The 15,012-nt window shown below is 43.5% G+C and overlaps 1 protein-coding gene across 1 annotated transcript in view; it reads right to left on the bottom strand.

Moving 5' to 3' along the window:
• RASGRP1 (RAS guanyl releasing protein 1 (calcium and DAG-regulated)) overlaps window positions 1–15,012 on the bottom strand; it is a 59,824-nt gene that overhangs the window by 3,038 nt on the left and 41,774 nt on the right. Inside the window, exons 6-16 of the mRNA XM_012728618.1 lie at window positions 13,527–13,680; window positions 10,587–10,760; window positions 9,543–9,659; window positions 8,695–8,970; window positions 8,525–8,605; window positions 8,189–8,293; window positions 7,599–7,708; window positions 6,858–7,002; window positions 6,296–6,332; window positions 5,576–5,728; window positions 4,463–4,845 (exon numbers count right to left, since the gene is read on the bottom strand). Of these exons, the coding sequence (XP_012584072.1) occupies window positions 4,463–4,845; window positions 5,576–5,728; window positions 6,296–6,332; window positions 6,858–7,002; window positions 7,599–7,708; window positions 8,189–8,293; window positions 8,525–8,605; window positions 8,695–8,970; window positions 9,543–9,659; window positions 10,587–10,760; window positions 13,527–13,680 (1,735 nt within the window). The remainder of the gene's footprint in view (window positions 1–4,462; window positions 4,846–5,575; window positions 5,729–6,295; window positions 6,333–6,857; window positions 7,003–7,598; window positions 7,709–8,188; window positions 8,294–8,524; window positions 8,606–8,694; window positions 8,971–9,542; window positions 9,660–10,586; window positions 10,761–13,526; window positions 13,681–15,012) is intronic.

Raw genomic sequence — 15,012 nt, 5'->3', positions numbered from 1 at the left:
CCTAAACTGAGTTACAGCTATCTAATTTACTGTGATTTAAATAGATGCAGCAACTGATTTCTATAGTATCGTCTTTCAGTCAAATACTGTATTGACTCCAAAGGAATATGTGGGCCATTTCTGAGTACATTAAGGTTTTCAACCTAAAGGGCCCAGACCACTATTAGCTAGTATAAAATGTTGAGCATTTTACTATATGCCGGGTGCTGTACATAATAAAAATATCTGAACTGAGAAATAATCTGCACATTAGTGGTGTATCTCAGTTTCACAGAAGCAGAAAATGTCATGCAGTATCAGGCTGGGGATTTGAACCCAGGTGTATCTGACCCTAAAAAAGTTTACTTTTTCATCTGTTCCATGTTGATTTAGTAGTATAGCACTTTGAATATAATCATTGATACTGTAAATAAAGCATTTATATTAATATACTTTTTGACACATAACACATCAACACTAGTTTCAGGTGTACAACTTAATGAAGTGACCACTGTCTTTATGCACACATTTTTAAAATTTCCAATGCAGTGCTACTGACTTTAGTTCCCATCCTGTTAATTATATCCCTGTGCTGTCTTCCTTGTTAACTTAGAATTTGTGCCTCTTGATCCCGTTTATCAGTGAGATCACTGTGTGATTTCTAATATGACTCACTTTTAGCATAATACCCTTCAGGTCTTTGAAATGTTGCAAATAGCAAGATGTGAGTGTACCCTTGCATCAACACTGATGCATGGCAATGCAGTGTTTAAGTCAACAGTGGAATGACTCTAGATGGTCCTTAAATAACCGTGGTGTGTAACATGGTGTACTATTGAAGTTTGTGCACATGCACTTACACATAAATTACAATGACAAAATGTCCTAGTGACCATTCCTTAGAATGTTGTCCCTGTGGTTACGAGATCATCACTCTCCACACCACATTATCCATCGATGGCTATGTGGTTCTGTATCTAGGCTTGCAAATGATGCTGCAGTGAATATTGGGTGTACATAGTTTTTTGAATTAGTGTTTTCATTTGCTTTAGAGAAGTTCCAGAGAAGTGGAACTGCTGGATTATAGGCTAGTTCTGCTTTCCATTTTTTTTTTTTTCTTTTAGGAAAATGTTTTCATAGTGGCTTCACTAGCTTACATTTCCATTAAGAGTGCATAAGGATTCTTTTCTCCTCACTGTTACCAGCACACCACTTCATCTTTTTGATAACCATTCTGATGGGTCTCATTGTAGTTTGGTTTTATTTTCCTGATGCTAATGATATTGAGTAACTTTACGTATGCTGTGTTGGCCAGCTGTGTGTCTTTGGAAAAATTTCTGTAGATCCAGTGTTAATGTTGTAATTGGGTTGTCCTTTTTTGTTCCAGTGAATTTTTTGCTTAAGGTATTCTGTTGGATATATAGATGTCTTTTCCTATTCAGTATGTTGGCTTTCCATTTTGATTTCCTTTGCTATCCAGTGTTTTCTCGTTTGGTGTAGTCCTATTGCTATGTTCCCTTGTGCTTTTGGAGTCATAGCCAAACAAAAATAAGGACTGCTAAGACCACGATCAGAGGGCTTACTGCCCATGTTTTCTTGTTAGATTTTTATCGTTTCAGCTTTTGCATTCCAGTCTTTAATTCATTTTGAGTTAATTTTTGTGTATGCATGGTATAAAATTGTGGTCCAGTTTTGTTTATATGTTAGGGTTTTTTTTTTTTTTTTTGGTTTTGTTTTGGCATGCAGCTGTCCAGTTTCCAACAGTGTTTATGGAAGGGACTGTCCTTCACTGTATATTCTTGCCTTTGTTGTGCATTTATGGGTGTATTTCTGGGCTCTATTCTGTTCCATTGATGTGGTTTTTCTTCATACCATTCCATACTGCTTAGATTACTATAATGTTGTTAATAGTCTGAAATCTTAATGTTGTCTGCTTCTAGTGTTTCAGTTACTGAATTTTTTAGCTTTTGGAACTTTCTTACATTTGTGTAAGTTGTCAGTGTTCATCTCCTGAGTTTAGTGGGCATCTTTATGACTATTTAAAATCTTATTGGGAAATTTGCTTGTCTTGTTTATTTATTTAGAACACAAACCTTTGTGTCCATCCTTTGCTCAGCTTCTGTTTATTTCTCAGTATTAAATAAACTGGCCTTGTATAAGACATGAACCTTATCTTTTAACATTTTGATCTCTCAAACCCTTGTGATTGTTTAAAGAGTCAGGTTTTTTTTCTTGGTCCTAGTTGTTAAGGATGCCAAAAACTGTTTTAGATCTGTAGGGCCTAGAAGGATAATCATGTTCCTTCACCCCCACAGCAGTGAGGTGTTCCTCAACTGGCTTTGACAAAGCAATTTGGTTGACCCTCTGGTACTAACCCTTTTAGAGGGGTATTTTCTAACACAGTGTCTGTTAGCAACTCCATCCTCATTTTCCAGTTTCCTACCCACTCTGGCTGATGCTTAAAGGTCATCATATGGATCTAGGCATATTTTGAACTGTTGTTTATGGTTGAAATGAACTTGTTCGTCAGTTCTTTGGAGCTGGAACCTATTCCCTATGCTCTATGGGTCCCTTTTCAAAAGCTGTACATTTTGCCACTAGTTTCTCCATCATAAGCCTCAAGGGTTGTGTGATGTTTAATGTGGGTTACAAACCTCTTAGTCCTCAGGGTAAAGGTACATATTTGTGGGATCCCTCCAAAATAGGGGCAACCATGTTTATGGTGGAGTTTTGGTGAGATTTTTTTTTTCTGACTACCATTTTCACCGTGATTACTGAATCCTTCATGTGTATGTACTGTTCAGCTGGTTTTTGGTGGTGGGGGTTGGGGGGAGGGATGTCTCCAATTTAATATTAGTAGTTTGTGAGAGAGTTCTAGCTTTTCCTACATCACCATCTTGAATTGCCTTTGTTATTTTAAGTACTCATTTCACTAGTTACTGTGAATGGAATCACTCAATTACATATAAATAAGTCACTGAAAGGATTTTATTCATGGAAAAGTAGGGCTCACATTGCTTTTTCAGTCATTTCTGTCCCTTTGGGACCTTTGACAAGGATGAATGCAAAGAGGCCACTGGGAAGATGGTGAGGAAGTTTAACAGCCCACTTGGTGTCACAGGACCAGTCTCATCTGAAATAAACCACCCCCTTTTTTTTAACAAGAGATCATTGTTGCCAATATGTTTCTTTTCCTGGGCATATGAAATGTCAAGATCTGAAGCAAAATGTACAGGATGTGGAATCCTGTATTTTGCAGAGGGTCAAATAGGTAAGTTTAACTGCCAGCATATATTTAGGCGTACAAACAGTAATGCCTATCCCCAAGACCAAAGTCAAGTACATTGGTCAACGTTTCCATCATAGCTGTTAAAAACTGCATTTGAAACTGTAAGCCTTAAAGAGAGGGCTTTTGTGAGACCTACTCTTTGCCACCTTCTCACTGATTTGATTCTTAAAGCATCTGGAAAATACTCTTAAGCAAGAGAGCACCTTTGATCTAGAAAATGTTTTTATATTCCTAATATTGTGTTCTTTGTTCCACAGACCACAGCAAGTGTTAATTCAGTTCTTGGGGTTGTGACAGGGAAAGAGGCATAATATTCAGAAGACAGTCCTCTGCCCTTCTGGACTGACTGACTAATATGTACAGTTTCAGGGATCCTAGCTAGTTGGGTGGTGAAGTTATATCTTCTATTAGTAGGTCATCAAAAACTGTCCCTTTTCCCCAAAACATTGGGACCTTTGACAAGTGAACAGTAATGTTGGGATGAATGTATTCTTGCTTCTCTCTCTAGGAGGAGCTGTTACCTATCAGAGATAAGAAACTATCTTGTGGCAAGTCGTCTAAGCCAGACCCTGTGAACTTTTGTTCTCTAGACAGAAAAGTAATACCTTAATAATGGACTCTACAGAACTGTTTCTGGCGGACTGCGTGCTATCACCAGCTGTCCACTCTTCTAGTTTTCCTCATCATTTCCTTCTTCAAAAAAGCAGTGCCTGGTACTGCAGTGATTGCCATTTTATAGATTCTACTCCCTGATATGTTTGCCCTCAGTATATCAATAGGGAGGCTGCACTGTGGTGAGCTCTGCTCCTTTTCCTTTTTGTAGCACAATGATCATCTACCTTTTAGGAAGAGGCCTATTCAACTATGAAGGTATCAAAGCATAGCCCTGAATAGAGGTTAACAAGACTCCTAGAGGAGATGTAGGTAAGGCTGTTTACTGTTCCATCTCGTAAATGGGTGTAGTGTGGTGTCAGCATAGTGAAGCTGACAGATCAAAATCGGGTTTTTCAAGGTGTCCTGTGAACAGCATGGGGCTGAACGGGCAGCTCTTTGCACTGAGGAGCACTGTTGAGCTTGTTGCACTCAAGTACTATGAGCCAGAGCTCTGGCTTGAGAGAAAGCCAAAATCTTTTTCTGTTCTCCATGTTCTTGCTCTTCCTTCATTGAGTCTGAATAAAAGGAAAAGGTAGGTACCTGTTCCAAGTCTTGGTATGTTGGCAATCTGAGGTGACGGAGCTCCTCCTTTGATTTTATGAGGGATTCTTTATTCTCCCATTTGACAAAAGCTCGCTTTCTCACCAAGACTGGGCTGGGGCATGGAGATGTGGGGCTGGGGAGCAAGTAGAGAGTATCCTGGGCTGTCTTCCTTGGTGATGACAACACAAAGGGACCGGAAGGACCCTCGCTGCCCAGCCAAGATGGTGATTCAGTCTGGGTGGCTTTATGGGCGACAGTTCTCTTTAGCTGCATAGAAATTTGCGAGGACATGCCCATGAGCATGATGGTCCGATCCTTATTTTCCTCGCTGTATTCCACAGCCTCCCCATTAGGGAATGTAAAAGGTCCTTCTTCAGGCACTAGAAGGAGATAGATACAGGACATGTTAATACTGGAGCTCAGAAAAGCATGTTCTGAAATTGACACATTACTTTCAAATGAGACCTTTCTTGTTAGGAGTTCCAGTTTCCCCAAGTGGATTCATTTTTCAGGCACCCAATTCAGGTGACTAAGGATTTGTAACCAAGTCATTGGGTTGGTATGGGGAAAAGAATTTCTGGACAACAGAAGCATCCATTTTTTTTTTTTTTTAGATTAAAAATCCTAGATATAAAGAAATTTAGAACAGTATCTCCTCAAGAAGTAAATGGAAACATCAGGCAAATAAAAAAAAGGACAACTTAGGAAACAGTCATGCTACAGCTGCACATTGGTTGCCTACTCTGTGCTGCTGCCCTTGCTTATCCTAACAGGTCCTGAGGCAGTTTTGCATTCCTCTCATTTTGAATTCTTCTCTTATGTGGGTGGGGTGGAGCTGGGAGATGACTGGAGAACTGGAATCTGAGTTAGAATCCCTGTCCACGCTTCATGGGGGAAAGGTGCAGACAAACATGACATTTCATGTATTTATATTATGACAGAATTGTTCCTGCTAGCAATGAATACTCTTAAAACACAAGGTGCCTGATACAGAGCATGTCTTTCTTTCTCATTGGTATTTGTGGTGGTTTCTGTGAAGAGTGGGAAAGATGATCACTCACCCCTAAATTTTATCACCCCCTTGTCCCCGGGGGATGTTCCCATTCTTACCATGGAGCAGATCTTTGGCTCCCAGTGAACAAAGGTTGGACGTTGGCCCCACAGCAGTGCTGTTGTCTGTGGAAGCTGCTAGGTTCTTGGCTCGCTTCTTGCACTCGAACACAACCAGGTCTTTGCATTGTTTGTGGCAGTTCATCCCGCAGTCTGTGGAGAGGACAGAGAAATTATTTCTCCAGAGGTATAACCACATGCATGAGGACACCTAATATTCCCAAGAGATTAAATTGTTCTCACTTGGTCAGCTCTGGATCTCAGACCGGGGTGCCTTCTGCGGTTCTCAGAATCAGGGAGCAGCCTGGGGGGGCGGGAGGTGGTGGGTCCTACACAGGCGGCCTGCTCTGAAATGCGCCCGGAGGACCCCAGCTGCTAGTTCTTACTTTTCTTCTGGGAAGTGTGAGTTTTCTCCCTCACTCCTAAACTTTATTACGAATTTCTTCTGTTCCAGAAGTAGTCCTATGCTTTTCATTGGGAACCTGTCTTTCCACGATCAAGTGACAGTATGCGCTCCATTGCCAAAGCACCCAGACAGAGGGGTACTTTCCCCTTGTAAGGGGAAACTGCAAAGCCGGGCCCGAGACCGTCCTCACCTCTGGTGGCAGTCATTATGGGGCTACTCTGGGGGAGTGTAGGGGCCAGACAGTACTGTGGGTAAAGGAGAAACCCCTTAAGGCCAGGGGGGGAAATGACATAACTGACAAAGCTGAAGCTTACCTTTACAGCGATAGCCTTGTTTGATGACTCCCCAGAGCTGAGACAAGAGACAGGGAAACATGTCAGTTGTATACGTGTTGTGAGGCTAGATGCTAACATTGCTCTTGATTTTCCCTAGTCTTCCTCTACCTCAAGTGGGAGGGAAGTGTTTTTTTCTCCTAATCTTAAATTGAAACGAGGAAAGGTTTGTGTTGATCTGTCAAATGTCCAAGTAACTCATGAGAGTGCAGTTGGGCCAGGCCCTAAGTGAATTCCAAACTAAGGACATGTCCATAGAACCCTAGGCTCAGGGCCATGTGGGGCAGAAGAGGTGCAGACAGGAGACTTGTTTAAAGGGGGGCAGTGGTCTCATTTCTAACATTAGAACAAGTCTTGCATTTGAACATGTCCTGCCATCTGTATAGATCTCAAGCATCAGAGGAAAAATAAATCAGGAAAAAGATGCATGTGAGCCAGGAAGCCAGGTTAGGTAGGATGCATGAGACCTGTGCCTGGCTTACTCATTTAAACTGCCTGTACCCTTCTTCAAGTTCAATCCCGAAGCAGTCTGACAACAACTTACAAATCCAGCACAGTTGTCACAGAAAGTGGGTTTCAGGTAGGTGGTCTCCTGGAAGTTATGAGGAAAGCCCAGGCCCAGCTTAGAGTAGATGGAGCTGGCCCGCATGAAGTAGGCTGTGATCTCATCTCTGCTGATGAGCCCTTCCCTGCCAGCAAATGAGAGAGCAGGTAAGTGAGGGTGGGTGAGGACTGCGGGCAGGAGCATTAGCATGTCCAGCCTGAGACTCACCTTGGCCTTTATGGGTGGTCAGGATGCATTACCTGATCGTTACTTCTAAGAGCTCTCTTAATAAGGGTACAGGGATAGCATTGCTCAGTTCCACAGAATTGTTCTCTAGGTTTTTAGAACTAAACTACTGTCTACCGGTTTTGAAAAAAAAAAAAAAATGATGGAATATCTGTACAGGGAGGAAGACTGTGCTACGGTTTCTCACTGTAGACAGTTAATGCTATATAACTGGAACCCACCAACTGACAACTTACTGAACTGAGAAAAATATGTATTGTTTGTCATAACCTGTAGGAAGAGCCAGAGTAAGACATTTTTTCCTTCTATATAGCTGATTATACATGAAATCTTCCCTTCTGAGGCACTGACGAAGGCATGCAATTTTTAGTGGTCTGTCCTGGTCTATAGCCAGTGGCCCTGGCCCTCAAGTGTATGCCTGAGAGCAAGTGACATGCCCATAAGCTGCTTTACCTGCAGGCTTACAAGTAAATATTCATAGATCCCAAACCTTACCTGTCTTTGTCCATCACACAGAAGGAAAAGGGAAAACTTGCAGCAATTTTTTCAAACTCCTCCTGAGAAATGTATCCATCCTGGTCATGATCATAGTTCTTGAAGACAGACTGTTAAAACAGGTTTTTGTTTTTTTTTTTTTTTTTTTGGTGATCACAAAGGAGAATTAAGTCCCTTCCGGCAGCTGAAAAGGGGCTGTATGACTAGATAAGCCTGTCTTCAGCCAGGATGAGGACACAGCACAGAAATGCTGCGCTCATATCCTGGGCCTCTCCCTTCAGCCCTGGGCACCTTGTACACAGCCCAGGCTGCACCGGGATGCAGGACAGGTGTTGGGCCCCGCATCAGCCTGCATTGCACTAAAGTGAATTGGGCAGTTTCAGAAATTTTCACATGCAAATGTTTTCCAGCATGTTCTCTTACCAGATTCCTAAAAGGCACCTCTCCCCCATGAGAGGTCAGCGTGTACGATGAGTGGTTTCCTGTCCTCAGAGGATGATTTACTTCCTCACCTTTGTGCCACTTAACAGTGGGTTCCCCTCACCCTTGGGCAGCTCCCTGCTTTTGTCTGCAAAGCCCTGGGCACTTACATCCACCATCCTCTGCACATGCTTGCTTATGGTCTTTGGGTCGGGCTTGGGAGAGACTCCAGAGGCCCAGTCCACGACGACGGGGGGCTTCGAAGGAGTAAGTGGCTAGAATAAAACGTTCAGAATGACTATGAGATACAGGTCTCTGGCTGTGCTGCCCCCACCATCCCCCTACCCATGCACACAGAGCCACGAGCCCATGTGTGGGTCACCAAGTGCTCCTCACATCACCACCAACATATAATAAAACTTGAATCCGTGTCAAATGGCTAAGACATAACCCTGTGTTCAATAAATTAGCATAGATGTGGAGAGAATGCAGGATGCTGAACTCACTGGCGCCCGGTGGTTTCTGGGTTCTCGTGCGTAGGAGAGCTCATAGATCTCATCCTCAGTGTAGTACAGATCGAGGGACAACTGTGGGGAAGGAAATGTGCTTTTGGTTTTTTCTTGTCTCCCCTGCCTTACCCCTCAGGCAGTAGGGCTCCTTCCCCCTCTCGGCTCACCGTCAGGAGGTGCACTAAGTCTTTGTTGGCCTCCAGGGGCGGGGCCACCTCTTGTAGTTGCACCAGCTCGTTGATGTGATTGTAAAGGGCAAGCAGCTTGTGCACGTTCACCTTCCCGTCCTCCAGGTAATCGGGCATGGCTTCGTACAGGGAGATAAGGTCTTTGAGGTGCACCCCCAGGATGGGGATCTTGAAATGGGTGCATTCCCCATAGGCTCGGCGGTAATTGTCATAGTTTCTACAGGAGGACAGCAGTTCAGTCATCTCACCCAGAACCTACAAAACACAAACACAAGTCACAGGTAACAAACACCACAGTTTGCAACAACCACATTTCTCAATCCCTGCTGTGAAGCAGGGGGTGATTCACCTAGAGGGTGCAGGCTAGGACACTCCAGTCAGATCACAGCCTATCATGTTCAATTTACTGCATATCTGGGAAACTTTAAAAACCCCAGAAGTTAATTCCTTGAACAAAAATTTTAAAAGTGCAAGAGTATATCCAGTGGGTAGTACGTGTCCTCCTCACCTTCGTCCCTTCCTTAGTGCCTTCTTAACTATCTCCAGGCCACTTTACCATGTACATCAGCTAGAATGTGCTGTTACAGGTGTGGGCAGCGGCGTTGCTGGCCCAGAAAACGTCTTGTGTGGCGTGTTCGTATTCTCTGTGCTGCTCTGTGGTGTTTATGTCACTGCTTCTCAAAAGGGGCCAGTGTCTAGGAAGCAGGTCACCCTCACACCGAAACCCTGAGCTACACAGACTCAGTACACTACTACTTTCCAGCAAAGGAGGGGACAGAAGATGAGACAGAGACCACTGTGCTCAGGCTGCTCAGACTCGTACTCACCTTATTGATTTCATGAGGGACGTGCGAACTTGTCTCCTTGAGCCTGGAGATTGAGCTGTGACATAGCCCACCTATCACAGCCATCAGTGTATTGAAATTCTGCAATTGATGGAGTTTCTGGGACACAGGAAACAAAAAGCAGAGTCAGTCCTGGCCAGTCCAGTTACCTGAGAACTCAGAGCCTGCCCCTCTTTCTGCCCATCAAAGGCTACAAAATGGGTCTTGGGCTTTTCAGCCCACTTCTCCCCCTAGGCCAAACTTAGCAAGGTGTCACATCTCTGTTGCAGCTTATCTGTGGACCACCCTGTACACGAATGGTTTAGAAGAAATACACCAATTATTCGTAACAGAAAGGTTTCTAGACCCAAGCTTAGATATTGAGTTCCCGAACCTGGAGTTAACATTATGCTTTCTGCTTTTACTATGGCTTTAGTTAATATCAGAGCAGGTGGTGTGTAGACAATGCTCGAGAAACAATCTAGACCAGGAAAAAATATTACCATGCCCTAGCTCTTAAGTACTTTGCTCCAAATTAACCAGACTTATTTTTGAGGTCAAGAATTCTGTCTTACCATCCTTGAAATAGCAGGAACTACTGGGATAGAGGAGCTTGAATCTGGGAAATGTCAAACATGCATTCATAGTACCTAGCTGTCCCTTATCAAAAGCTTAGTCCCTGCCCTTCAAACATTAAACTTACCCATTCAACACAACATGGATCAAAAACCTCAAAACTCACAGAGTGGTCATTCTAAGTAAAATTTGGAATTGTCCTTTCCTTTGCCACATGGGCCAGGTTCGGGTAAACAATATAGGCTCAGAGGCATTGTGTGAAGTGTTAAGGATCTAATCCGATTGCGTGGCCTCTCCAACCTGCCCTTATAAGGGGAACAGAAGTCATCAAATCTAGATCAGGGGAGTGAAAGGTGAACAAACGCCACCATAGTTTAAGGGGAAAAGCAGCTCTACTGGACCGAAGCGGCTTACGGGAACAGGGACTGCTTACCTGCTGGCCCAGGCCCAAGTCTTACTTTGTCCCCTCACCTGAGCCACCTGGATGAACTTGATGAAGACTTCTGCTCGAAGCTGTGGGGTGGGGCGGCTGAGAACCATCAACTGTACCCACTGGGAGATGCCATTGCACAGGGCAATGGACCGTTCCATCATGGGGTTCTCCTTCACAGAGCTGTTCACGAGGTAATTCTGATAATCAGAAAACTGGAGAGAAAAAAAGCATCAGGACCGCCACTCGTATTGAGAAAGCCCAGGGTCACATCACATCTGCTCAGCTGGAGGCTACTAACAGCTATGGGACAGAGGAGCTCTGCCCTCCTCTCTCGCATGTCCACCACTTGGTGACAAGAAGGGCAGGAAGGAAATCTACCCACAGCTGGTTCCTCCACAGCAAAAGCTCTCAGGCGTAAATGGATGCACATACCTGTCAGTTCATCCGAATAGTATATATAAATAACTAGATGCTGACTGTTCCAACCTCTAGAGAGTGCAAAATAGAACAGATTTGTGTGTGTGTGTGTGTGTAGTTTCAGCGCTTGCTGAAGTAATGGGGAGAAAAAAAAATCCTCCCACAAAACTACTCTCTCTCCTACCTGTTTTCTTAACTTAAAATGGAATGATTACATCTACCCCACCTAGGATGAGGACTTGTTAGGAAGATCACACATGATAATAGGTGAAGGCAATTTCACTTTTCTAGATGTTACCTAAGCATGAGGTAGTGCTAATAGCATCACTGTTAGTCTCATGCTAATAGCAACCTGTTTGGATTTCCTTCTCACCAACTTAAGGGCCGACTGAGCAGGCTACATGACATCTGGTGAGCATCGTTCCCCAAGTGAACACTGGCACTAATGAGTCATCAGTGAAGCAGGGTATGTGAAAATGACAAAGGCCCTGAAGATCTAGGAGGGTCAGAACTGCTGTGTCCCTGCCGATGACAATCCTGGCCCAACAGTATAACCTAAGAGTCGGAGGAGTCTGCTCTGCTCCTATGCAAGTTTTTGGTGCTACTCCCCATTCTCCATTTCCAAACTTTCCACATGTGACCACGTACAAGGGATGTGATTTTTGAGGTAAATGAATGATGTGCTCTGTTGCCTTTCCACTGCCACAGAGATGCTGGGAATTTGTGTCAAGAAGCAGCATCTAGTTTGAACAATTGAGATCAGCAGAGGCCACCTGCTAGCCCATGGCAGACGTTTGCTTTCCTGTCTCTGACATTGGTGGGGAGAGTTTGGAGGGTTGTTGCACACCCTTGTTCTGTCTCACCAGTAAGTATATTACCCAAGAAATACTAACAAGCTCAATAAAATAAATGCAAATTAACTGATGCCCATGTTACTGTGCTATGATTGCTAAGGGGTATAAAAATATGAGTTAACCAAAACTACGTGAGAGAGACATACAACTAAAACTTAATAATTCTAAGAGTAAAATACCCATGACTTATTCCATGGAATATGTTTATATACCCCTCCCACTATGAACATATTGAATCCACTTTTTTAAAAAGGATTGTTTCATTTCTCTCCTCCCCCAACAAAATATAATAAACAGAACTGTCAACTGTCATTCAATTTATAAGAGAAGAGGGGAAATTTATTGTTTGGGAAAACTTCAGAACTGTGTGGGAGAAACAAAACAAAAAGATGAGAAAGTCCTTTTCAAAGGACATACTCAATTGCAGACAGAACATGGCCTCCACCCTGGGCAGCACTGATTGGGAGTCCTCCACCTGCAATGATTTTTTCTTTTTCGCCTCCACCAATCCAATCTGAACTCAGGTACTAGGCAAATATCCTGCAGGTCTGAGGGATCAGCTCTGACAGCTGCTCCCCCCATACCTCAGATCTCCAGGGTGAGAAAGGCACTCTGCATTGACCGCTGTGATGGGGAGGCATTACCAAAGGCATGCCAAATGCCAACTCTCCAGGGGGGCTTCGCAATGAGTCCTGTGGTTCTGTCTGAGAGATGCCACTGTGGAACCGATGGGAACAACACATTCGTGCTTGGAACTTATTTCCAAACAGGAGTGGGGGTGGGGGTGTTGCTCTTGGCTGATTGGTCAGAAAGCTCTGTGAAACTAGCAGGGTTGTCAAAGCCATGGAGAAAGGATGGTATAAGCCCTGGAAGCCAGTCTGAAGTTCCAACGCCTATAACCAGCTTAGATTCAACCTTATATGGAATGACCTACTCCGCAAAGCAGGCAGCCTTGTTTAAGCCAACCTTACGGGACTCCATTCACTCTTCAGCAAATACAAGTCCTTCTAAGAAATGGGTCCAGCAACCAACTAACTAGCTATTCTCAAAGCAAAGCTGAAGACTGTTGGTAGAGGTGGGGGGTGGGCTATAAATGAGCCTGTTGTTTGCCAAGAAAGCGATTGGACAGAGAATCTGTTGGTACCTGACATGTTGACAAGTTCTCTTTGACATGTTCTTGACATCCATATGAAGGTGAACAGGGTTTGGGCAAGCACAGTGTATTTCTAGGTTAATGTTAGCCCCATTTGGATCCAGACAATCAAAGAGCTTAGGCATAACCTGAGCTAGACCAGTGTCACCCACGTTGTTTCCCAGAGCCATTCAAGGCCTATTATAGATCGAACTCAAACTACATTTGGGGTAGTTTTTTTTTTTCATTCTGGAAACCTAATGATTTATCAGGGGTAAGAAGGGCATCTGTGCATGTGTGTACGTTCGTGTGTGTGCACGCACTGTGTGTGTGCAGTGAGTGCCAGGTGTGCCTACAGTGTGGTCACTTGAGTGCATGTTAGGTTCATCTGTGAGAATGGGCGGTGGGAAGCACAGCCAGAGCAACAAAGAAATGCAGAGATTTTCTGGGCCCCAAGAAAGGGCTTGCCAACACGGAGGGGGTCTCTAGAGTTAGGAGGTACACAAGCTGTTGAATTCCTATGCTTATTTTCAGAAATATCCCCCAAAGTTTCTCTTCTGCCCCAGGATACATACCGATATCCTCCTGAAGGACTTGAACTCAAGGTAGGTGAGGTGTTCAGATAGCTCTTCTGGTTCCAGATGATCAAAGAGCAGAGATACTTTCCGTTTCTTGCTTGTGTTAGATTTTATCCTTTGAGTAAGTTTCCTGGACCAGTCTCGGGCATTGCTTTCATGGATAAAAGTAAAAGGAAGAAATGGAGAAAATGAATACACCAAAATTGCTTTTTTAATTCAAATAAATTCATTAATGTTTCCCACAAGAATATATAAGCAGCATTAGCTAACTTTCCTTGGCCAAAACAATGCATTGATAGATTGATTTTTCTGAAGTGACAAGTAGGAAATCTTGTTTTTCCAATAAACGTTTCCTGGGAACTGGTGAAGGACATCTGCTTCAAGGCCCTGGAGGGCAAGCCTGAAACACCAGTCAGTTTCTTTGCATTTGGTCCTGGCGCCTTTGCCTAGCCCTTGGCACGACTTCCCTCTCCATGCTTCCTTGATGTCCCCTCATTGTCATGGAGGTGATAGGGACTCTATCTGGTTAGAAATGTCAAGATCATCTAGTTTTCTTCACAGAAAAAAAAAAAAAAAAGCCAAAAAAACCAGAGTCCCAAAGAGAAATGTCAGGTTGCAAGGTATTATGGGTAGGGACATGAGGTGACTCTGGGTAGACTTGAGGCATTTTCTTCAAATGTCTCCAGTCACTGGAGTGGCCAAGGAAGCCCAGCTGTTCCTGAGTGCCCCTACCAATCTGTGTGCTTTTTATTCAGTTTCAATTGCCTTCACCAAGGTAGCAGAGGGAAACAGTCAGTTTGATAGGTAGCATATTATAAGTATGTCTTCCTGAAAGCCTCTTTTGATAAAAGTGTTTATAGCATATGGTCTGTGCTTGGGAATACCAAATTTAGTTAGGACTATGAAATGTGATTGTGAAATCATTTCTATATAACTATGGCCTAGTGTGTTGAGAGGCCTAAGTGTCTAGCTTCTGCTCTGCCTCTAACTTAGCCAACTGGATGACCCCAGACAACTCATAACCTTGCTGAGCCTCACTTTCCCAGGAAGTTGGATGAAATGGTCTCTAGATTATGAACCAGTTGTCAAATCTATCTCCTGGGGATTCGTACAATTCCAAAATAAAGTGGGCATATTGTGAAAACCTTAACAATGTATTCACTCTCCTCTCCCAAATTAGACACTCATTTTTTTTTTTTTTTCCAGAGGGGCCAACCTCAAGTAAGAAATCCAGGGAATACTTTGAAAAATTTCTGAGACCCCTTCCAACTCAGAAGTCTAGATGTCTTTTATCAACACCCACACACAGATATTACAAGCATCTATACAATATACATGTTATGCACAAGGTATTTTTCAACAGTCCCTTCCCCATTTACAAAGTAGGGGACAGTAGCTGCTAAAGCAGGATGGATTTAGTCATTGCACTTTCAGCTTCTCATGATCTGGATAAATTTTAGTCAACATCTTGCTACCAAAATTA

The sequence above is a fragment of the Condylura cristata genome, unplaced genomic scaffold (genome assembly GCF_000260355.1).
Source record: "Condylura cristata isolate star-nosed mole 26May11 unplaced genomic scaffold, ConCri1.0 scaffold00023, whole genome shotgun sequence".
In the NCBI taxonomy this organism is placed as follows: Eukaryota; Metazoa; Chordata; class Mammalia; order Eulipotyphla; family Talpidae; genus Condylura; species Condylura cristata.
This window is presented reverse-complemented; position numbering and strand designations above follow the sequence as displayed.